The following is a 23,584-nucleotide window of genomic DNA, read 5'->3' on the forward strand; positions in this document are numbered from 1 at the left end:
ATGTTACATCTGAATGGTTTACAATCAGACGTGTTTTTTCCTTCTTCCACAAGAGGGCAATACAGAACAGAGGCATCCCATCATCTGTTACCACCACACAAGTTTTTGACCTACTTTCGGTGCTATATAGACATTCTGAAGTGCAAGCTGTCAAAGAAATCAACCAGATGAATATATTTCCTTGCTCTAGAAAATGTCTTACAGCCTTTCAGCATGGGCTAAGTCACTTGGAAACGGGGGACTTTATATTGTTAAGGGATATTCCATGTTATGTGTTTAAAGGTCTCATGTCATGGCCATTTCTACTGATCATATTTTCATTGTTGAGGTCTACTAGAATAGATTTGAATTGTGCAATTCTCCAAAATCACATTGGTTTCTCATACAGCATCTCTGTATTAGTGTGTGTATTCACTAGGTATTCACTCTCTGTCCTAAACGGCTTGTTGGAGCTCCTTCCCCCCCCCCCCCTCCCTGTGAGCCCAGTGTGCTCTGATTGGTCGGGACGTTGCGAGGCTCGCTGCTGTGATCTGCTGCGAGGAGGTTTCCGGGTCGGCGATACAGCGAGACACAGCGAAACTCATCCTGAGCACACACAAACACTCACAGCCGAAGTAAAAACAATAAGTGTGGCTTGATATTGAGTAAGAAAAAGGTTTATAACGCTGAGAGAATGGGTCTGCGGAGAACATTTCTCCGCGAACCCAACTCGTCTATTACCAGCATTTATTGAGCTCTGTGCAAGTCAATGGGGACAACCTGTTAGTTAGCCAAGGGATCCTGGTGTGTGAGATGCTTCGCGGCTTGGTCAGGTTGACAGGTCTTTTCTGTGTTTGAGTTGTACTCGCTACAGGGTGTACTTACGGGGGTTTTTGACTCTGCAGACCGATTATATGCATAACAAGCTACATAACACACAAGGGGACGGGTAATAACCGGAAAAGCATGACATGGGCCCTTTAAAGAATTATTGCAGTCACTAAAGCTGCTTTTGTCAGGATATCACAATTTAGTTGTTTTGCACTGTAAGTCGTTAGTGGTCAAAATTCCCATGGGTATGCAAAAACAGGTTCTCACACTTCCTGTCAAGGATTTATTTTTTTATGTGAAACTTAAATGCCAGACACTTTCAGCATGTCTGTGGTCTGGTGGTTGAAGCTGATAATCGCCCTTCATCTCTGCTGTCTATGTAAGATTTACTGCAATGCCTTCATAAAGCTCTATTAGGTCTATAGACAATACAATCACTTTAAATTCAGTATAACTATCACTAATATAGCCAGTGAAGCGTTTTCTCCTCCTTTATATAAAACATTAAAAGGTAATATCTCCATTGCTGTTTTATTTATCTACTCAAAATATTCAAGATTCAAAGGCTTTAAAGTCATATGCAGCTACAGTGTAGACATGGCAATGCAAATAAAAAAAAATAAAAAAGTCCCAAGCTCCTCCAACATTGCAACATATTTATATTGGACATTAAATAATAAAACAAATTATACTATTGAATAAAAAAAATAAGAAAAAGTGCAAGAAGAAACAGAGTAGATTAGAAAAAGCAATGTTTTTTTTTCCTGTGTGAAAGTTGAATTGAAGTTTTTCTTTTTTTTCAACATTTGTTTCAAACACACTTTCTTCTTCTGCTACAGTTGACCCAGTGCAACTCCATAACCCATCATGTTGTGATAATATATTGCCTTAAGTGAGGTATATAATAGTCAAAAATGTGTATCCCTGCTGTCTAACCTCAGAAAATAAGAAACGTCAGACACTCTGATGTAGGTCACATGCTTCTGTTGTTGATGCATTTGGGGAAGTGGGTGAACACACACTCACATTTCCTACAGAGGAGTTAGAATTCAAGCTAACCTTTGTGGGACAGTCGCTGTCAGCATGTCCGCTGTCTGCTTAAAAATCATGACCATCCTCTGTCTCTCCGGCACCGCCATGAGTGACCCAGGTAAGACTGAAACTAGATTATTGTAAGGCAGCATTTAATAAAGCTTTATGAAATGTGAAGTGAAATGTAACAGATTAACAGGTTTGTGTATCTCTCTTTAGGGAGCAGTGGAGTGGTTTTGAAAGAGATTGGAAGAGATGTCACCATCCAGTGCAAAACCCCACAAAAAGACCAAGAGAGCCTGGCTCTGAAAAAAGGTCTCCATATGGAGTCTGATGTTTTTTTCAACAGACATGACTCGGAAAAAGTGACCATTGCAATGGATTTCCGGGGCAGACTTCAGTACAACGGATTGTTCCCCAACATTGACATCCTCATCAAAAATGTGACTTCTAAGGACACAGATACGTACTGGTGCGTGTACAATAAGTTTGGGAAACCGATAATCAAAAATGGAGAAGGATCTATTTTACTGGTCGTGAGAGGTGAGCCTTTATAATTTATGTGTATTCACAAACCTTCACAAACAGACTTAATTGTTGTCCTGTATAACGATATATGGCAACCATGAACCATGAGTTCTAAACTACACTGAACAATCTGAATCGTTACTCTAATTAAATGTATTATGTCAACAGATTTCACATTAGGTTAGTTGGAAGCATTCATATTAAGTTTGAATACAAATATTAGGTTCAACTTAATATTATTGCTTTTAACTTGCCTAATACAGTTATGTGACATTTAATTAAAGCCAACGTTTCAGTATTTTCAGTGATGTTACTAATTCAGAGGTATAAAATAAATCTAAATTAAAATTGTTTTTTTCCAGAACCTCGGACAGGCAGTTCGGTGCCGTGTGACCAATCCAACAACAACAACAACAACAACAACAACCTGATCCTGGTGTTGGTGATGATCGGTGCTGCGGTGCTGCTCGGCATAATCATTTGCTTCCTCGTCTGGATCATCACCAAGGTACCTTTGTGTTTTACCGTGTGTTTCTGCATTTACCTATGACTCACAAATGTTCAATTTTCCTGTTTTCTCATAGAAACACTCATAGACATGTTATTTGTGTAATTGTCACTTTTACATATAGAATAGTGTCTGAAAGAGAGCAAGATCCTTTTTCATAAGCAACATGTTGAATATAAATGTAAATAAATACATTATTTACATCAACGTTTTTGTTTGCAGTGTGTGGTGCTGTTGAATTGTATTGCATTATCCAGACAATTGTTTCTCTTATTAGGGACATTTCTGTTATTTTGTCCAGCCTATTTTTCTACAGAAAGGTCTGATACAATAGAGTTTATACATATATGTTAATATGTATAAATATACACACACACACACACACACACACACACACACACACACACACACACACACACACACACACACACACACACACACACACACACACACACACACACCCACACCCACACCCCCACACACACACACACACACACACACACACACACACACACACACACACACACACACACACACACACACACACACACACACACACACACACACACACACACACACACACACACACACACACACACACACAGAGACACACACATAAATTGACTCATTGTCCTACTGGCCTACATCTAACATGTTGACAACATTATCTGTTGTTTCCAGACCAAGAGCCTGCGATCCGCAAAGAAACCAAGAAGAGTCGCCACCAATGATGTGTACGAAGAAATGCGAGGAACAATCAGACGCTGAAGATGTGAACCGGCACGCAAGCGAGCCGAAACTCCACAATCTCTGCAGCACTGAGGCACAAGCGATGCAAGTGAAGCAAAGTTGCAACCCTGCATTCTCTCCAACACCTCTGCAAGCCTTCTGTGTGTCTGGCTGACAGTTAAAACAATAAGTTCCATGAATTTGTCAAAGGAACATCAGGGGAACAGCTGCACTGCCAGTATACATGTTGGCACAATGTATGTATAAGACAGCTATTTTGTTGTTGCACAAATATTACAGTGTCTAATCTGTTTCAGTGGTAAGAACTCAGACCTGATCTGATACGTAGCCTTTGTTATGCTGGATTTCAGATTTTTTAAAGTTGTTTTGTACAGAGTTGTTTTTTTGCAGATGATTTACTGTTTGAATAAAGACAGGGATAGTGTGCCATATAAGATAGATACTATGTATTGTAATAATGGTAACTGTGATGTTGCTTCTACATAAATAGAACAATCAGGTGTGGAATTATGTCCATTTGAGGATTTTTTGATCGTTGACATTTGCAGTATGCCAAGATGAGCACTGATTACGCCTCCAGTGGTTTTGTGGTGCCTCACGATAATGCCAGCCGACACAAAGCACACAAAGCCGACACTTGTAATACCTAACATTTGTAAGGTATTTTTATTGTGTTGTATGTCCTTTGAGAGGCCTGTTATGAGGGAATTAAATGAAAGTATATGTGATCTACAACAAATTGCAGATTTAAAAATGTTATGTTAATAATTTAGTTTTTGGGAGAAGGGGTGCGCTTAAATAAGAGTTAACTTCTTCCCACCCCTTTTCGGATGTGTAATTAAGTAGATTATTTGTTTAGATATCATTTAGAATCAGTAATATTTTTGTATTTCAATTTGACACTGCTTAATTGTTATTGTATAATAATTCTCATGTTACATTTTTGTATTATTGTTTTAAACATTCGAAATAAATGTAATCAAATCAAATCTACATATCTACCTTCAATAATAGTACAATCAGATGAAAGAACGCTGACCCTTTGTTTATTCTGTGTTCAGAGTGAGAATTACACGCATGGTTTGGGTGTACAGTAAGCATAGCAATGGTTCACTATATATTTTCCAGTAATGCTAGATTTATGAGTGGTGCAGTGAAGATGTCTACTTCTGAGAGGGAAAACTCAAACCTTTAACCCAGCCACCCAGAAGATTCATCTCCGAGCTCCACTTTAGACTTTGGTGATTGATGAGCAGCACTGGAATTACTGTATTACTGAAAAAGTGAACAGGTGGTGACATGAGTCAGTAACATACCTGGGTCTTACTGTAAACGTGCATTAAACACTGTCGAATGCATGACAATAAAACAAAGAACAAGCTAGATATATAAACCGTCTACCGTTTTCATAATTTCATAATGTAAACATGGTTAAAGCCACCAACATCGAACATCAAATCAAACCGTTTGTCACAGTTGTTTGTGTTACACACTTCAACACATTTGATTTTATTTATCAACAAGTGGAAGAACCAACCTTTTGAAAACAGCCCAATAATTTACAAGCGGTACCAGGTTGTGTCCAGCACATATTTTCACTAATGTACATACTGTATATTCAAACACTGTAACTCAAGCACCAGCTCCCACTGTAAAGTCAAGACAACTTGCATCAACACCTGAGTCCCAGAGACACTGTATGAGTCAACAATTAAATGTCACACAGAGAGAACAAAAGAAATCTCATGTTGTGGGAGCATACGAGTCGCGACATTGTTTACTTGTGCGGTCTCAAGCTGTGACTCTTTCTCCATCCACATAGAAGCCGAAGCAAAAAGGTGAGAAAATGCGTGCGGGGTATGTGTCAGAGTATAGTGGTGGTGAAAGTATACACAAGCGTGTGTGGGTAAAGGGGAAAACTAAAAACAAGACACACATAAAGCGAGACATAGGAGATGTGCATTGAGGTGAGAGGTAGCACACAAACGGAAACTAAGACCCCTCTTACAAGAAAGACAACATAAGCAGGTCTACAACAAGATGAGCATCTACAGCACAAGGACACAGTTTCTTTACATCAAATTATTTTTGTTTCACCCAATTCAGACCAAGGTTTGTACGTGACTGCAGAAGAATCCTGATTGTGCAACTACAGCTTTTTCCAAACCTGTCATAACTTGTAATAGAAAACACCAAATGATAAGGCACGGCAGAACGTTAGGTACCAAAATACTGTATAAGCACAGTGAGAGATAATAATCTGCCTTAGTTTTTACAGCCAATAAGAGCTGTGTTCACAAAACCAGAGGATATGACATTTTTACTTCAAAGCCACATTGAGGCCTAGCATCAGGTTTGATCACACACACAGGTGTTGTTGACCAACGTTTATTTATAAAAATGTTATTCTTTTTTTCAGCTGTTTTCTGTAACATGTAAGAGTGGAAACTTTAATCTTCACTAGGCGCCTTTTCAGGTGTTGGTGGGTGGGGGAAAAAGGTTTTGCTTCAACTTCCTTTTGATAAATCTTTTCACACTAGTCATATAATGTTTAAAAAGTTTAAGACATCTCCTGTATCTCTTGTTCACATTAATGGTTTTCCCGTTAGAGCGTGGAACACAATAAGTCTATGGTCTAGGCCTCTTTACAATTACAAAGAACAAATGGTTGTGTTAAATGTAACATAGATAATCCCGTATTGTGCATCACTTAATTTATTCTTTTTGATATGGGGCTTTGACAAACAGTGAGTTTATCCACACGTTTTTTTTGAGAAAAAGTTTGGGTTTTGTTGTGATGCAAACTATTTATTGGAAATTGCTTTGAGGGAAATAAGGCTAGGTTAGAAACTATATTTTCCAACACAAAATAACTGTAAAATCATCAATAACCTCAAAAAGATTCAGTAAGCCTAAAGTATCCTATCTTTATCTTCAAAGAGCTGTGTCAACCTTTTAAAAAAGAAACGCTTGCTCCGTCTCTCGTCCATGCAAAACACGCACCTTCATCTGATTTCTGAGAACTGAGATGACTCAATTGACTTTTTGTCGACTGACTTCCCTTGAGAACCTGCATCTTCAAGCGAGACACAGTGCCTTTAAAAAACACATTCTTTCTCATACAAAAATGTGTTTTTCACAGCCTTTTTCGGTTCAGTAGGACGAGCTTATGTTGGCCAATGTTAGAAAACTTGAGCTAGATATTTCTGTATAGTTGACATTACAGAATCAGTTTGGGGACTTTAAAAACTTTTTTATATATGTATTTATTACATTACATTACATTGCATTTAGCTGACACTTTTATCCAAAGCGACTTACAATAAGTGCGTTCGACCAACAAAATACAAACTTGAAGAAAACAGAATCATATAAGTACATCAGGCTTCATAGAGCAAAAACATTTCAAGTGCTACTCAACTGGCTTTAGGTAAGCCAGTCCTTTATTAGTATATAAGTGCTTTGTTAATAGTTCTATCGCTCGAAGTGGAGGCGAAAGAGATGAGTTTTCAGTCTGCGCCGGAAGGTGTGTAAGCTATCTGCTGTCCTGATGTCAATGGGGAGCTCATTCCACCATTTTGGAGCCAGGATAGCAAACCCACGTGTTTTTTGCTAATGGGAACTTGGGTCCCCTTCGCAGCGAGGGTGCAGTGAGCCGTTTGGTTGATGCAGAGCGGAGTGCACGTGCTGGGGTGTACGGTTTAACCATGTCCTGGATGTAGGAAGGGCCAGATCCATTCGCAGCATGGTACGCAAGTACCATTGTCTTGAAGTGGATTCTAGCAGTTACCGGAAGCCAGTGGAGGGAGCGGAGGAGCGGCGTGGTGTGAGAGAATTTAGGAAGGTTGAAGACCAGACGAGCCGCTGCATTCTGGATGAGCTGCAGAGGTCGGATGGCACATCCAGGTAGACCAGCCAGGAGGGAGTTGCAGTAGTCTAGGCGTGAGATGACGAGAGCCTGGACCAGAACCTGCGTCGCTTTCTGGGTCAGCTGGGGACGTATCTTCCTGATGTTGTAAAGCGTGTATCTGCAGCAATGGGTTGTAGCAGCGATGTTTGCAGTGAAGGACAGTTTGTTATCTAGGGTCACACCCAGATTCCTTGCAGTCTGAGTCGGGGAAACAATCGAGGTGCTGATGTTGATTGTTAGGTCAAGAGTGGGACAATCTTTTCTCGGAAGGAAAAGCAGTTCAGTCTTGTCAAGGTTGAGCTTGAGGTGATGAGCGGACATCCACTGAGAGATGTCAGCTAGACAAGCAGAGATGCGTGCGACGACCTGGGTCTCTGAGCGGGGAAAGGACAGAATTAATTGGGTGTCGTCAGTGACTAATGACAGATTAGAGCGAGTTTGTGTACAAGGAGAAGAGGAGGGGACCAAGAACAGAGCCCTGAGGGACCCCTGTAGTTAATTGACAAGGGTCGGACTCTGACCCCCTCCAAGTAACCCTGTAGGTGCGGTCTTTGAGGTATGAGGTGATGAGGGAAAGTGCAGAGCCTGAAACTCCAAGTTCTTGGAGAGTGCGAAGGAGGATCTGATGATTCACAGTGTCTAATGCAGCAGACAGGTCCAACAGGATGATGACAGAGGAGAGGGAGGCTGCTTTGGCAGTGTGCAGTTCCTCAGTGACAGCAAGGAGGGCAGTTTCTATGGAGTGACCTGCCTTGAAACCAGACTGGTGCGGATCCAGAAGGTTGTTCTGATGGAGATAGCAGGAGAGTTGTTTAAAGACAGTGCGTTCAAGTGTTTTAGACAGGAATGGGAGTAGAGAGACAGGCCTGTAGTTTATAACATCTGACGGGTTGAGAGTGGGTTTCTTTAGGAGAGGGTTTACTCTTGCCTCCTTGAGACTGTTTGGAAAGTGACCAGAAGTTGGAGAAGTGTTGATGAAATGGGAGAGAAACGGTAGAATATCAGGAGCGATAGTCTGAAGGAGGTTTGAAGGGATAGGGTCCAGAGGACAGGTGGTAGGGCGGGCAGAGGTAATGAGGGTAAGAACCTCACTTGGAGAGAGAGGGGAAAAGGAGGTTAGTGTGTGGGTGAAAGGAGGATCTGGTGACCCAGCGGTGAGTAAAGTTGAGTCAGAAAAAGAAGAGTGAATATCATCAACCTTTTTTTCAAAGTGGTTAACAAAGTCGCTTGACAGAAGGGAGGAGGGGAGTGTCCAAGAGGGTGGAGAAGATGGAAAATAGTTTTTTGGGATTGGAATAGGAAGATTGGATCTTATCTTGAAAGAAAGTGTTTTTTGCCTGAGAGATCGAAGCAGAGAAAGAGGAGAGGAGAGCCTGATAGGTTAGGAGGTCGTCTTGGTGTTTGGATTTCCACCGTTTCCGCTCTGCTGCCCGAAGGACGGTTCTATTAGCACGCAGTGCGTCATTTAGCCAGGGAGCAGGAGGGGACTGACGAGCCTGCCGAGATGTGAGAGGACAGAGTGAGTCCAGAGAGGATGAGAGAGTAGAGAGGAGAGTTTCTGCAGCAGAGTTTGGAGGTAGGAGTTGGAACGAGTCAGAGGAAGGGAGGGCTGAGAGCACCGATGAGGCAAAGGTAGAGGGGGAGAGGGAACGAAGGTTACGGCGGACAGGTGCAGGATGAGAAGAGATTAGTTTGTTATGTTTGGAAAGGGGTAGAGAGAATGAAATGAAGAAGTGATCGGATGTGTGGAGCGGGTTTATCAACAGCAAAACAATCACAGGATCGTTGAATATTTCGCTTCTTCTTTTTTAATGTCTAATGTGGTCTGATTTGACCTCTTCAGGTTCTTCTGGGTAAAACTGGTCCACCTGCAGCTGCCAGCTGTGTTGATGTCCATCCATCCATCCATCTTCTCCCGCTTATCCGTTGTCGGGTCGCGGGGGTAGCAGTTCCAGCAGAGAGCCCCAAACTTTCTTTTCCCTGGCGACATCAACCAGCTCTGACTGGGGGATCCCAAGGCGCTCCCAGGCCAGCGAAGAGATATAATCCCTCCACCTGGTCCTAGGTCTACCCCTTGGTCTCTTTCCAGCTGGATGTGCCTGGAACACCTCTCTAGGGAGGCGCCCAGGTGCCCGAACCACCTCAACTGGCTCCTTTCGACGCGAAGGAGGAGCGGCTCAACTCCGAGTGACTCCCTGATGACCGAACTTCTCACCTTATCCCTAAGGGAGACACCAGCCACCCGGCGGAGGAAACCCATCTCGGGCGCTAGTATCCGCGATCTCGTTCTTTCGGTCATGACCCATCCTTCATGACCATAGGTGAGGGTAGGAACGAAAATGGCCCGGTAGACAGAGAGCTTTGCCTTCTGGCTCAGCTCCCTTTTCGTCACAACGGTGCGGTAAAGCGACTGCAGTACCGCTCCCGCTGCTCCGATTCTCCGGCCCATCTCACGCTCCATTGTTCCCTCACTCGAGAACAAGACCCCGAGATACTTGAACTCCTTCACTTGGGGTAAGGAGCTGTGTTGATGTGTTTTTTTTATTTCAGTAACAACACTGTGTGACTCATCAGCTAGTTATGTTTTCTCAGTTAAAGAACAATGACAAACATGCCCTAAAAAACCCGATATTTGTTTTAGGGGAAATTGAAGGGTACCTTATGTAAAAAAATTGACAATCCAAGAACTGTCTTCATGTGGTTTTGCCTCCTAAATTATGTAATAGGTGTTTATGTAAATGTTTTAAAATGCTTGCCAATCATCTGCCCACTGATTAGACCCCAAATATGGATGGCATTAAATATGTGATGCTCGAGGTACAAACCTGAGCATGCTTTTAATGAACATGAATTATTTTAGCAATCCAACCTGAATAAATAATTCAGCCATCACTGCTGGTTATAATACCTGTGTTAATGCTGTGTTGAGCTGTTGAACAGACCAGAGATCAGTGTTAAGAAGGGAAAAAGCAGGCAGCAGCCACCAGATGTCTGTGGGCACACAGGACACACACACACACACACACACACACACACACACACACACACACACACACACACACACACACACACACACACACACACACACACACACACACACACACACACACACACACACACACACACACACACACACACACACACACACACACACACACACACACACACACACACACACACACACACACACAGAGACACACACATAAATTGACTCATTGTCCTACTGGCCTACATCTAACATGTTGACAACATTATCTGTTGCACACAGGACACACACACACACACACACACACACACACCCACACACACACACACACACACACACACACACACACACACACACACACACACACACACACACACACACACACACACACACACACACACACACACACACACACACACACACACACACACACACACACACACACACACACACACACACACACACACACACACACACACACACACACACACACACACACACACACACGCCATTAGCACAAACAAGGAAGAGTTGTATTTTATTAAGCTTTCTATTTTCTTCAATTTCATTTATTTATAAGGGTGATTGTAACGTTGTATAAGTTGTGGGATGATAGTTATTCATTCACATTCGTGGATGCCTCGTTTAAAAGTTGTGCAACAGATCAGATCTGGATAATTTCAGGATTACTGAGCAGTCCAATGTATGTGTTGCTTCAAAAAGTCCTCCTCAAATCCCAAAGCCCCAATCAAATACTGTTTAAATACCTTTATTCTACCTCTAAACCCTGATACGTGAAAGCCCCCTCGGTTACAGTGGAACCACTCCCCCCCCCCCCCCCCCCTCCACTGGGCGTGCGTCAGGAGCGCAGGTGTGATTGTATCCATTTCCAACAGACTGTCTCCCAAAGTGGTTCGTGGTCGGAATTAGAACGGGATTAAGTTCAGGAAGTTCAATAACAAGTGAATTTACCTGTGCGCCCAGGTGCGTAGTTGAGAGACAGAGAGAGAGAGAGAGAGAGAGAGAGAGAGAGAGAGAGAGAGAGAGAGAGAGAGAGAGAGAGAGACAGAGAGGAAGGGAGGGCACGAATAGCAACAACCGGGAAAAGTTACGGATGCAAACTTCCCATTGACACTCAGTGAGAAACCGGAGCGACTAATCAACTGTTAATCAGCGAATACAAGAGGAAACACCAACAACCATGAAGAAATACTCGTATCCAGGTAAGGGTGATACTCTAATATAACATGTGGTGCGTTTTCTTTATACGATATCAGCCTATTTAAAGGCTAGTGTTGGTGTGTGAGTGCATGCGGCTGTCAGAGGGTTAAAGACACAACTAGGATTGACGTAATACAAGTAAATGTTTAACAGCATGTTGTTGTTTTTTTTTTTTTTATCACTGGTGCTTCACATAATGTGAATATTTTAAATCACTGTTCGGCAAAGAGAAGGCCTTCATATGGATTTGTGGGTGTGGTTTGTAAAACATTTATTCTCCAAAGGCCAGAAGTCTTATTCTAGCCCTAAACACATGACATCATGACACAAAGGTGAGCTCATTCTTTAAAAGTCTTTATGCAACATTTGCATAAAGACATTTGTTGATAAGCCCTCCCTGAGTAACATAACAGATCAGCTGGGGACACTACATTTGACTAAAAAATGCACACAGGTTGTGCAGGATTTATTTATTGGTGGATGAAAAAAAAGAGGCCATACTGTTTTGATCTTAAGACAGTTTGGTTGTTAATCTGTCTGATTGAGTTTCACTGTGCAGTCCATTCACTCATCCCCACTAACACCCGAGGAATTACTTTATACATCTGCAACAAATCTACACAAGCCTGTTTATGAACATTATTCTGGGACTGCCTGGAGGTGATTGCGGTTATTGCGTTTTATAGGGTGTGAGGTTATCTTAACTGGGGCTTTAAATAGCTTTTGCAGCTTTTCAAATATGTCTTGAAGATTAGGACTGGGCAGGTAAATTATTTAGCTGTCAAAGACCGTTTAGCAGAGAAATGTTTGCCACTTTGCAACAGTCCACCACTAAAATATGCATCCTGACTACTTGTAACATTCCTCTATCTCTTCCATATCTTATCCTCAAACTCTTGATTTCTCCCACTCATTCTCTCCAGTGGGGCTGCAACTAGTGATCATTTTCTTTTTTGATAATCTGCTAATTTTTTTCTAGATTAATTAATTATTTGTATGGTCTATAAATGTAAGTAAATAGTAATAAATGTCCATTCCAGCTTCTTAAAGTCCAAGGTGTCTTGTTTTGTCAGTTGAAAAACCCAAGATATTCAGATGAATATGTTATAGAACACAAAAGGCAGGAAATCCCTATATTTCAGAGGATCAAAATAGATATTGCATAAATAATAACTATAACGATTATTGGATTATGAAGTAGTTGGTAATTTCATCCTTACAATTATTCTATCAGTCGCTTAATCGCTGCAGCCTTACTCCTCAGCACTGTTTTACTATCACTTCCATCCTCTTCTGAGCCTCCTTTGCCCTTCTCCCCCCACTCTTTCTCCCCCCTATAAGCTTCGGCTCAGTCCAGTGTACACAACGCTATCCCCCGGAATGCGGGCTTTCCCGGCTCCTCTTCCCGAGTCTTTGTGTGATGGAGAGTCCGACGGTTTTCCATCGGAGCCAAGTGCATGTTGGGTCATGCCGCCTCTCCTCCACCTCCTCTGTGTGTGTGTGTTCTCCCCCTGCCGTACGACGTGTGTGAAGCTGTCACATTCTTTGTCAGAGCCCTACTCGGGAAATTGTCTAATAACAAAGTGTGTGTGCAGGCTGAGTTGTGTGTGTGTGTGTGTGTTGTGAAAGGCCCTCCTCACTAACATGTAGGGGTGTTTAGACAAGCATCAGAGATGTGGATGGTTGACTGAGGGAGGAAGGTCGGTGTGTGTGTGTGTGTGTGTGTGTGTGTGTGTGTGTGTGTGTGTGTGTGTGTGTGTGTGTGTGTGTGTGTGTGTGTGTGTGTGTGTGTGTGTGTGTGTTGTACTCAAATACCCCCACAAACTCGAGCAGAAAGATTGAGTATCTGGCCTAGTGAAAAAAGGTCCGTTTTAGACCTTATGCATAGAAATGTGAGTCATCATGTCATCTTTTGAGGGGGGGTTGTATACATGTGTCTGTGTTCACTCATGCAGTCGCTGCCAGTGGAGCCAATCCCCGCCTTGCACACCACTCCTTCACGTCGTCTGGATCAATGAGTAACCTGTTTGAATAACAGCCCACTCAAACACACACTCTGAGTCATTATTTTTCCAAGTACACTCCTCCCGGTATGTGCTTTTATGTCCTACTCAAAAACACACACATACACACCTGATTCCACTATTTCACCTGTGTGACAAACGCCTCACTCCACGCTGCATTGCGGTTTTTAGTGTGTTTATACTGGAGGGACAGCGAAGCTTTGATTTAGAGCCTACAGCTATTGTTGGATGGTGACTTGAAAGTAAAGCTATAAACTATGTTGAGACATATTTGCCCTGTCATCTAGCAGAGCATGCCGAAGATGGTCTAACCATCAATTTGACTTCCTAGAAGCCTGTGGATAATGGACTAATAAGGTATTGGAGCACGTGGACACGAACATACAGTATACTCTGGGTGGTATTATCTGAAATAGTGGTGTTATGGAGCTACAGGTGCGACACAACTTTCAAAACCGGACACATTCTCTGACTGGTTGCTAACCTAAGACTCGAATGAATGAATGCATGATAATGAAAACACCAATATATATATTTACCTACCTGTCATTTTAATAATCACCATTTGCTAAACCCAGCTGTCGCTTAGCAAAGACACAGTACATTTATCAAGCTAAAGATTGTATCACATGGTGAAACATTGTGCATAGGGCTGAACCAATGGCAATGCTCTGTATGTAAAGAAATCAGATCTTTATTTAGCTCACCTCTGTCTTCCTTGTACAAGTCAAGTAACATCTGTAACATGTTCATTTTTTCCATCATTATTCTCATGACTCTACTGGCTCTTGTGCTGCAGACATTTTTCAACAACTGTGGCATCTGTTAAGTGCTGAAAGTGTAGGCTAAAATCTAAAGTTGTTTTATTTACATGTAAAAAAAAACGACATTTCATTTCAAACCTTTATTTATCCAGGTGTATCCCATTGAGATCATTGATCTCTTTTTCAAGAGAGACCTGCTCAAGTAGGTTCCACATGAAACATAAAAACATAAACGGAACAACAAAAAGGACATCTTCCAGCATCATTACAGGGATTACAATTTACATAACTATCCACATGAGCAGGTACCAACAGCTTCCGATTGAGTAGCATCCAACCGAGCTTTAAAAACATTTAGTGGAACCAGATTGCTCAGTTTCCATTCTTTTTGCAGACTGTTCCAAGACAGAGGAGTTGCGCATCTAAAAGCTGTCTTCCCTAAGACAGTCCTAGCAGTTGGCACATTTAATAAAACTACAGCATGCGATCTCAGGCAGTAGCCACTTACAATTCGCCGTGAGATCAGGGAGCAGATATAGGATGGAAGTTTCCCTAACATGGCTTTATATATAAAAATGTACCAGTGACTGAGCCTCCGTACAGTTAGTGAAAGCAAACCAGCCCTTGCATACAGGGTACAGTGATGGGTTAATGCTTTACAGTTTGTCACAAATCTCAGTGCGCTGTGATACGCAGCATCTAACTTGACCAGGCAATTGGCAGGTGCATTCATTCACTTGGGGCAATGGGCAAGAAATAGAACACCGTGTAACATCTGTCTACGGCAGAAAGTGTACTTCCAACTCTAGGAATAAATAAGACTTAAGTGCAGTACAAGAACAATGCTGCTCCTGTATCTTCGAGTCCTCTACAAGTCCTCTATAAGTGTTGGTGATTTGGCTGGGAAATGCAAATTCAGCATCAGTCTTTTAGCACAATATCTTGTATTTAGCCATCCAGTTTGACATGGTTCACACATTTTTACATTTCAAATGGTAGTTTAATAAGCCAGCTAACTACAGTTGTTCAGATTTGTTTTGTAACTGTCTGTTAGTTTTGGTTACTTAGTGTTACTGTAAGTATTGGTTGCTAAGTGATACTGTAAGTATTGGTTGCTAAGCAGCTGTGATTGATAGACCATCTATTTCTGAGGGGCAGTTAAAATAAGACTTCACTCTCCCCGCTCCTTCCTGTCATGAGATATGCAAACTGCTCAGAGCTGCACATTTTTTGTCAATAGTTTTGTCTTCATTGCAATGAACACAGTTAAAAAAACAAAACAATAAATGTGTCCAGAATTACCACACATTTTTGGTGTTAACTTTGCCTTTTTTCGAACAGTTTATTAAAAAAACATAAAATGACAGGTGTTGCAATGCTCACAAACAGAAGTAGGCGTGATTCAGTGTTGACTGCCATTAGTCTAACGGCCCGTCCACACAGCGGCGTTGGAAGCTTTTCGCCGAACTGCATTGTGCTTACCTGGCGTTTCAGGCTGCAAGAGTTGAGCAATGTTCAACTTTTGAAGCTTCTGAAGCTTTCGGTGGAAGCTTTCAGCCATCAAATCATATGCCAGTACAAGCTCTAGCCAATCAAACCGCTGCTTGTGTGGACGGGGCGGGAGATTCATGTGATTGGTTGTTGGTCGAGCTTCAGACACGTCCGCCGGCAAGCTTTTTCCAAAGCCGCTGTGTGGACGGGCCGTAACAGTTATTTCTTTAGAGATAGATAGTAAAGAAAAAACGGTGTTTGTGCACAGAGCTCAAATGCATGTAACTCATTCATCACTTCTGCTTTTGCCACACTATACTCCACATACAGTGTTATTGATACACTCAGGAATGTGGACTTCCCCTGATTGCAGAGTCCTGTGTCTGCTGTGCGTGGTCCTCCCCTCTCAGCCGCGTGGAGCCGGCTCTGAAGTGTCCACTCCGCTGCTCTGTGTTTATTATCTGCAGCCAAGAATGCAGCCTGTGATGCTGCTGCTGGGGGGGTACATCAACTGATACAACAGACTGCTTGTACTGTAGGCCCGGGGCCAGGAGAGAGCCCGTAAAAAGATAATGGCAGGCTCACAATGTGTACTGGAACATGTGTGGTACAGTAATAAAGTGCACGGACAGGCTACATTATATTTAAAGCAGCTGTGTTAATTAGAAACTCTTGACTTGAAAGTGATCTTAAATCCAAGTCATATGACGATACGATACAGTAATACTTTAATGGTCAGATCAAGTCTGAAATTTGACTTGCATCACAGTAGTTCCATGTGCAACATCAACATAGACAAATATCAAGACACAATACATGAACAACATAATAGCACAATCACTGAGAGAAAACATGCTCAAAGACCCTTTAGCGTGCGCTTGATGTAGGATTCAGCTCTGTATTCACTGTGAGGATTGACTGGTGCACAAAGGAGCGCTTCAGTCTGACTTTATTGAATCGAGGGACCCTCTATCTCCGATTAAGCAATCTGATCAATATAACATTTTGATAAAAACAGATTATACCACTAAAGGAAAAAGTCTGTACATGTGGAGGTTGCTTCGCCTGCAGGCCACAGATCCCACACACTGTACCTCGGCTGTTTGGCAGGAGCAATGCGTCTTGTCTTGACATGAATGAATATTTTTATTGCAAAAACTTTAAGTGTTAGTGAGTCATATCTTTTCAGAGAGCTCGTTGGAGCGGAGCATTTGCAAGATAATGCATGTTAGCTGTGTGCAAGCCTTGTTGGCAGAACACAATCTCTTTATATCACTTACAGAAAAGTAGTGTCCGAGATAATCACCTTTCATAACATATTAATTACCTGGGAGTGGTATGAACTTTATTTGTAGTAACCAAACTCTACAGATGGTGTCATGCTTACTTTTCAGTTTCATCAACCCTATTATGCATGATGGTTCAGAAACTGTTGAGTGATTCGACACAGCTTTAGAAACATATAATTTAGATAATGATAACTTGCATAACATTTTATTTGTAAATGTTTAAACAAGACCTGTCTTTGTGGACTATGATTGTGTATACACCTGATCCTTGTGCATAAATGTTACAATTCGAATGCTACTGTGACATATAAAATAATCTAAAATACATGCAGAACACATCTGTAAAGCATATGCATCGCTCATCCTGTTGCAAAGATGAAAAGATGATCACCACTTGCGTCCTGCTGAAACTCGAGGATTCGAGGATCATTTAATGTCATTTTGCAACACAGAGTTGCACAACAAAACGCAGTTTGTAGTCCATTTATGATCCACAAAAAAACAAGATGAAAAAAAAAAAAGCAATAGTGTATTCGTTTTAATTTCATTTTCATCAGTAGGAATGAAAGCAGCAGCTACAAAACCAATAGTGAGTTCTCTGGGCAGATAATGTGTCTGGCTTTTAAAATCCTAAATAATCTTTCTCCCTGTCTTTCTAACATTTCTCAACATGCACTCAACCGCTCACTCACTCAGTTTTTCACCTATAACATACAGTAACTACACGTTTCCCGGGGGTGTTTCAGCCCATAAAGCTCTATGGACTTTTAAACAGCCTCTAAAAAAGGAAGGCTGATCCTTATCTTCCACACCAGCATTGTTTTATAGACTGCCGCAGTATCCTGTCTAACCCTGGTTTTATATAAAGTGATTTGGGCTTGTGTTTGCATTGTGAAGAGTACAGAAAGGTGTGTGTGTGTGTGTGTGTGTCAACGCGGTGTTGGTTTTCAATGAGTATGGTGAGTGAGGAATAGGTCTGTGTTGAAAGTGCAAAGGTAGGAAAAGGTGTTGCCGGTTCATACCTTTTGGCGCTAGAACAACGGCTATTCATCTGGGAGGAGTGCAGTTTAGGGTCACAGCAATCTTTCCTCGATGTGTGACCGCATGTGCATGTCGGTGTATGTGTGTGTGTGTGTCTGTGTTTGGTGTGGTCCTTACTTATTATGAATGCAATCTCAAAACAATCTTGAAAAATGGCAGTCTTGTCATTCAGGCTGTCTTGCTTTCTTTCTTTTTTCCCACCCACTCTGCTCCCAGCTCTTTCACAGGCAGAGTTGTGAAACGGTGTGTTTGCCGCGCACCCTTAACATGTGTAATGAGGGCCATAAAAGCACAAAGGAACAGATGGGTGAGCGGACAGACGGATGAGGAAGGAAATGAGGAATGAATGATGTTGACATTTTCAGTGTGACATTTTGACGAAACAAACAATTGTGATATGTGATATTCGTCCATAGAGCCTTCCGATTCAGTATGAAACGAATTACAATACTGAGGGTGATGTTTATTTACGAAAGAGATTTAGGACATGTCCTTTTAAATTAGATTGGATTGCTCAATAGGGGATTATTGAAAAATGTGTTACAGGATTATAAAAGAAAAGGAGATGCAAGAGATAAATGAACAATGAACGAAGGGAAGCACCATCAGATTTTATAAATAACTTTTTGCTTTCTTTTAATAAAAAAAAAATATATTACTTGGTTTACATTACATTTTGGATTTGTACCTTGAGCATATTGATTTCTCATGGCTCAATGAATACTCATAAGAGTCAGCACAAGTTGCCTTTTATATTATCAAAATTAATTTAGAAATAATGAATTAATAAAGTAATGTGACTGGAACGTTTTTCATTGGCTAATCCTGTGAATAAAACACAGTATGGTTTCACCTATCACCAAAATGCAGGTAAAAGTGATAGCTCACTTACAAGTGTGTGAACCAGAAGGAATGATAGAGGGAACTACAGCAGGGATTCATAAATAAGAAAACACATATTTCATCATGTTTAAAATTGTGTGTACCACAAAGTTGATTAATGTTTTGGATTGAAACACCTCCAGGACAAAGACCGTGAAAAGCACCTCTCTGTAGCCCCTCACAGACCACCAAAGGATGGGCTACAGACCTCCAGCATGTCTCCCTAACATGGGCACTTCCATAACCTTGCACACCGTGAGACCCCGGGCCCCCGGATTTAAGCACTCCCCCACGGACTAAACCCAGATGATCACACCCTACAGAACCTCATGCCCCTGGTCACCCTAAAAGGGGGGTGGATTATGCGGTGCTTTACCGTCCGCCCATCAGCATCCATATCTAAAACTAAAGAGAAGGTGGAAGTCGCAATGACAGATGAAAAGGCTGGGAAATAAAGAAGTGAGGTAAACATCCTTCACCATGCTCAAATAAAACATGCTGTGGCCTCCTTTCGCAAACACACAAATCTCAGGTAGTTGTGTGTGTGTGTGTTTGTGATTTAGACAGACAATACATTTTGTAAATCACTCCATCCCTGGGTGGCTTCATTTGTGTGTGTGTGTGTGTGTGTGTGTGTGTGTTAGCTCTTGTGTTTCAAGTACGTTTAAGTGCTGCACCCTCTGCCCTCTGTTTACCTGCTCCAGTCACCTGAGACCAATAACTAATCTATTGACATGTTTGTCCAGGCATAGCCGTGCACTTGACCAGTCATGTCACACACACACACACACACACACACACACACACACACACACACACACACACACACACACACACACACACACACACACACACACACACACACACACACACACACACACACACCACACACACACACACACACACACACACACACACACACACACACATTTCTCACATAAGGCAATAATGAGCCCATTGCCAACATGTAATTAAAATCCAACCGCGGACAGAGTAATTAGAGCTTTGAGCGCTCTGTGTTCTTGGTTGAACGACTGTGCTCTGAATGTGCGTTTTGATGTCCTTTTAGTGCTATGTGCGCGTGTATGTGCGTGTGTATGTGTGTGTGTGTGTGTGTTTGTGTGTGTGAAAGACAGGGAAAGAAATGCATCTTTGTCTATCTGAATACGCAGATCATCCTTAAGCATATGCAGTAATCTTACAAAGAGGATTGATAAAGTCTAACTTATTGTCCGGTTTATTTTTTTAAGCATTCTGTTCCTCAGCAGTGGATTTCACAAATCACAGCAACCTTCCTTTTTCATCTCACTGACGTACAGTCCCTTCACAGAGATCTATTTTTGTGAAATCCATCCATATGGTTTTATCTCATCTGTCCATACGGTTGATGTATTATTCTGACATCGGAGGGCGTACGGAGATATAAAAAGCATTCCTCTCACAGCAGAGGCACACAAACAGTGGCAAATGAAACGTTCTACATTTTAACAGCCACCTTTTACATTTACAAAGGTTTATCCTCATTTTTCAAACCATAAACATATTCTAAAGACGAGGACAACAAATGAAATACTTGGGTAAATATAACACTGCAGCAACAAGTTGATGGAGATAATAACGTTATTTCCACTCGTGACTTGTTAGGGATGTTACCTTCATGTATGCAGTGGTGCAAACTAGACTGGTACACCATCTACACATTAGGAAGACACACACACACACACACACACACACACACACACACACACACACACACACACACACACACCCACACACACACACACACACACACACACACACACACACACACACACACACACACACACACACACACACACACACACACACACACACACACACACACACACACACACACGGCTATGCCAAGATGTGCAACTGACATCAATCAGTTCAGGCCTATAGCAAATACACAGGCAGCAGTGCAATAACTCTGGTCCACAATATGACTTCAGGCAATGCTCAAAGCAGTTTTTTCCTTGAGCATAAACACTGGTTTCTTTCTTTTCATGTGTCATGTGCACGTAATCACCTCCGTTGTACATTGCAGTGTCATAAGGCAAATATGACCTCGGAAGATTACAAATCGCCTTAAGGGGAAAAAAGACATGAAGCTGAGTGTTAGGAGATTTTTATGAAACCTGTTCCCCTGTGATATGTGATATGTGTGTTTATGTGTGTGCTTTGTGGCCCCAGACAAGACTGAGCAGGTTAACACACATAAACACTCACACACACATACTGTACACACCTTTGTGCCAACATACAGTTTAACTTTTCAGATGTCACTCTTTTAGTTTGTATGTAAGCTCACTTCAGTTCGCCGACATGATTTGTGTCAGTCAGTACTTTGCCCTCACTTTAAACCATGCAGCAAATTATAACTCTTAAATGCCAAACATCATTTAATCAAGATGTTGTGTTGTCATTGCTTCGGCGCTCCAGGACTTTGTTGCATTAGTAAACGTTGGTCAAATGAGTGTGTGTGTGTGTGTGTGTGTGTGTGTGTGTGTGTGTGTGTGTTTGTTCACATCGCCTCTTTCAAACGGTATTCCCAGCTAGAAGAGTAAATAGGTACAGCCATGCTTTTTGGCTGCAAGGCTCTACAGATCTGGCTGCCTCTCATTTGTTCCATCATGTTTCCATGAAGCTCTAAAATACACATACAAATATAAGCACTCGCATATCAAACTGATGGTGCTATCACATGGGTCATTGCAGATTAATGATTTGCACTTAAAACAGGAAATAGTGATTTAAAAAGTCAAAACAATTAGTCAATGCTTCCTCTCCGAACCAACAGTGAAGCCAGAAGCTGCTCTGTTACTGACATGTATGCCCATTTCTGATTAATACTTACTGTTAAAACAATTTATATTTATGTTGACATTTTAAGTCAGAATGGCCTAAGGACATTATTTAAAACTCCGTAGATAATTATGGACGTAACTCAAACAACAAAAAGGAACATAATACTAAACAGCCTGACTCATGTCTCTTTTAATAAAGCAGGTGTTGGATGCACTGCTAGTTGAAAGATGATTTTAACCTATTTTGCAGGAGCTTAGAAATTACAAGTGTTTTCCATCGCAGGACATGGATCATTGCCTTTAGTTAAACAAAGACATGTGTAACATCCCGTCATGTCTGCTAAATTATTCATGTCATGTTAATCAGGTTCATGTTATTGTTTCACATTTAGTTCATAGCCCAGGTTAGATTTATGTTTAGTCAAGTCTTTTTGTTCACCTGTCTAGTCCTGTCATTGCACTTCCTGTTTTATTTTGTACTTACCTCTTGTCTCTCATTTCAGCCCCCTTTACTTCCTCCCTTTGTGTGTTTTCCCGCCATTGTCAGCCCCGCCCCTGATTGTTTCCACCTGTTCCCCCTTACCTTATGTATAAATAGTCCTGTCTCCCTTTGTCCTGTGCCAGTTCGTCTTGTGCCTTGTGCCATTTAGAGAGCCAGCCTGTTCTCGCCAAGAGATTATTGTACTTTGTGACCATAGTCAAGTTTATTTAGTTTGTCATTTGCTTTGCTACGTTTTGCCTCTCAGGAGTGATTTTTGTTTGAACTTTATACTTTTCCAAAGTAAAGATTTTTTGAATAAACTTTCTTTTGAGTTGTGCGTTTGAGTCCAAGTGTCTGTCAAGGTTCCTAACAACATGTTTTGTTAAGCTGCTGTGTACTGGCTATGCTGTCTGTTCTGTTTATTGATTATTGTGGAACACATAGGATTGTTGTCGGTATCAGAGTAACAGTAGTATATTGTATACACAGTACATTTCTCACACAAGGTCTTTTAGATGTTGTGTTTACTGCCATTACCACAATATTTTAGTGTGGGATTTTGCCACTTTTGGTTTATTATTGATAAAGACTTGGTTCATATGACCCGTTGTCTGACCTCAGTGGTAGGCAACATAGTTGTTAAAGCTGGCCAATCATGGTATGTGAATGTCGGATTCTCCTTTTAAGGTAGGCTGACTTTTTAGCGGGAGCTCTTCAGTATTGTTTTTTTGGTGTCACTTGTTTGGCTTCATAGCTGTTTCCAGGGGCCTGTACTACGAAGCTGGTTCAACCTAACTTGGATATTTTTGAGTTAGCCGGTTGGCCTAATCCAAAACATACGCGCTCTCGCTAAACGGTAGCCTACTACGACCAAGCCCCCAGGAAGTGCGCCGGAGTCTGATGAGAATATTCGTGCTGGTCAAACGGCGGTACTACACTTCCTTTAGGTTGCTGGGCCCGGAAACACTTTTTCCCATTGACTTACATGGGGAAAGAGTGGTAAACTAAATAAACAACCCAGTATGAACGTTTGTATAGC

At 41.7% G+C, this 23,584-nt stretch overlaps 2 protein-coding genes across 2 annotated transcripts in view; both read left to right on the forward strand.

Annotated features, from left to right (window-relative positions):
- Nucleotides 1-1,837: 1,837 nt before the first annotated feature.
- Nucleotides 1,838-5,021, forward strand: LOC117451181 (uncharacterized). Its single transcript, XM_034089343.2, has 4 exons — nucleotides 1,838-1,960; nucleotides 2,062-2,385; nucleotides 2,733-2,878; nucleotides 3,560-5,021. The coding sequence occupies exons 1-4, from the start codon at nucleotides 1,894-1,896 to the stop codon at nucleotides 3,644-3,646; spliced, it is 624 nt and encodes a 207-aa protein (XP_033945234.1). The 5' UTR covers nucleotides 1,838-1,893; the 3' UTR covers nucleotides 3,647-5,021.
- A 6,409-nt stretch (nucleotides 5,022-11,430) lies between these two features.
- LOC117451529 (septin-9-like) overlaps nucleotides 11,431-23,584 on the forward strand; it is a 117,942-nt gene continuing 105,788 nt past the window's right edge. The window contains exon 1 of the mRNA XM_034089865.2: nucleotides 11,431-11,747. Coding sequence (XP_033945756.1) covers nucleotides 11,726-11,747 — 22 coding nt within the window. The 5' untranslated portion in view covers nucleotides 11,431-11,725. The remainder of the gene's footprint in view (nucleotides 11,748-23,584) is intronic.

The sequence above is a fragment of the Pseudochaenichthys georgianus genome, chromosome 8, assembly GCF_902827115.2.
Source record: "Pseudochaenichthys georgianus chromosome 8, fPseGeo1.2, whole genome shotgun sequence".
NCBI classification, from domain to species: Eukaryota; Metazoa; Chordata; class Actinopteri; order Perciformes; family Channichthyidae; genus Pseudochaenichthys; species Pseudochaenichthys georgianus.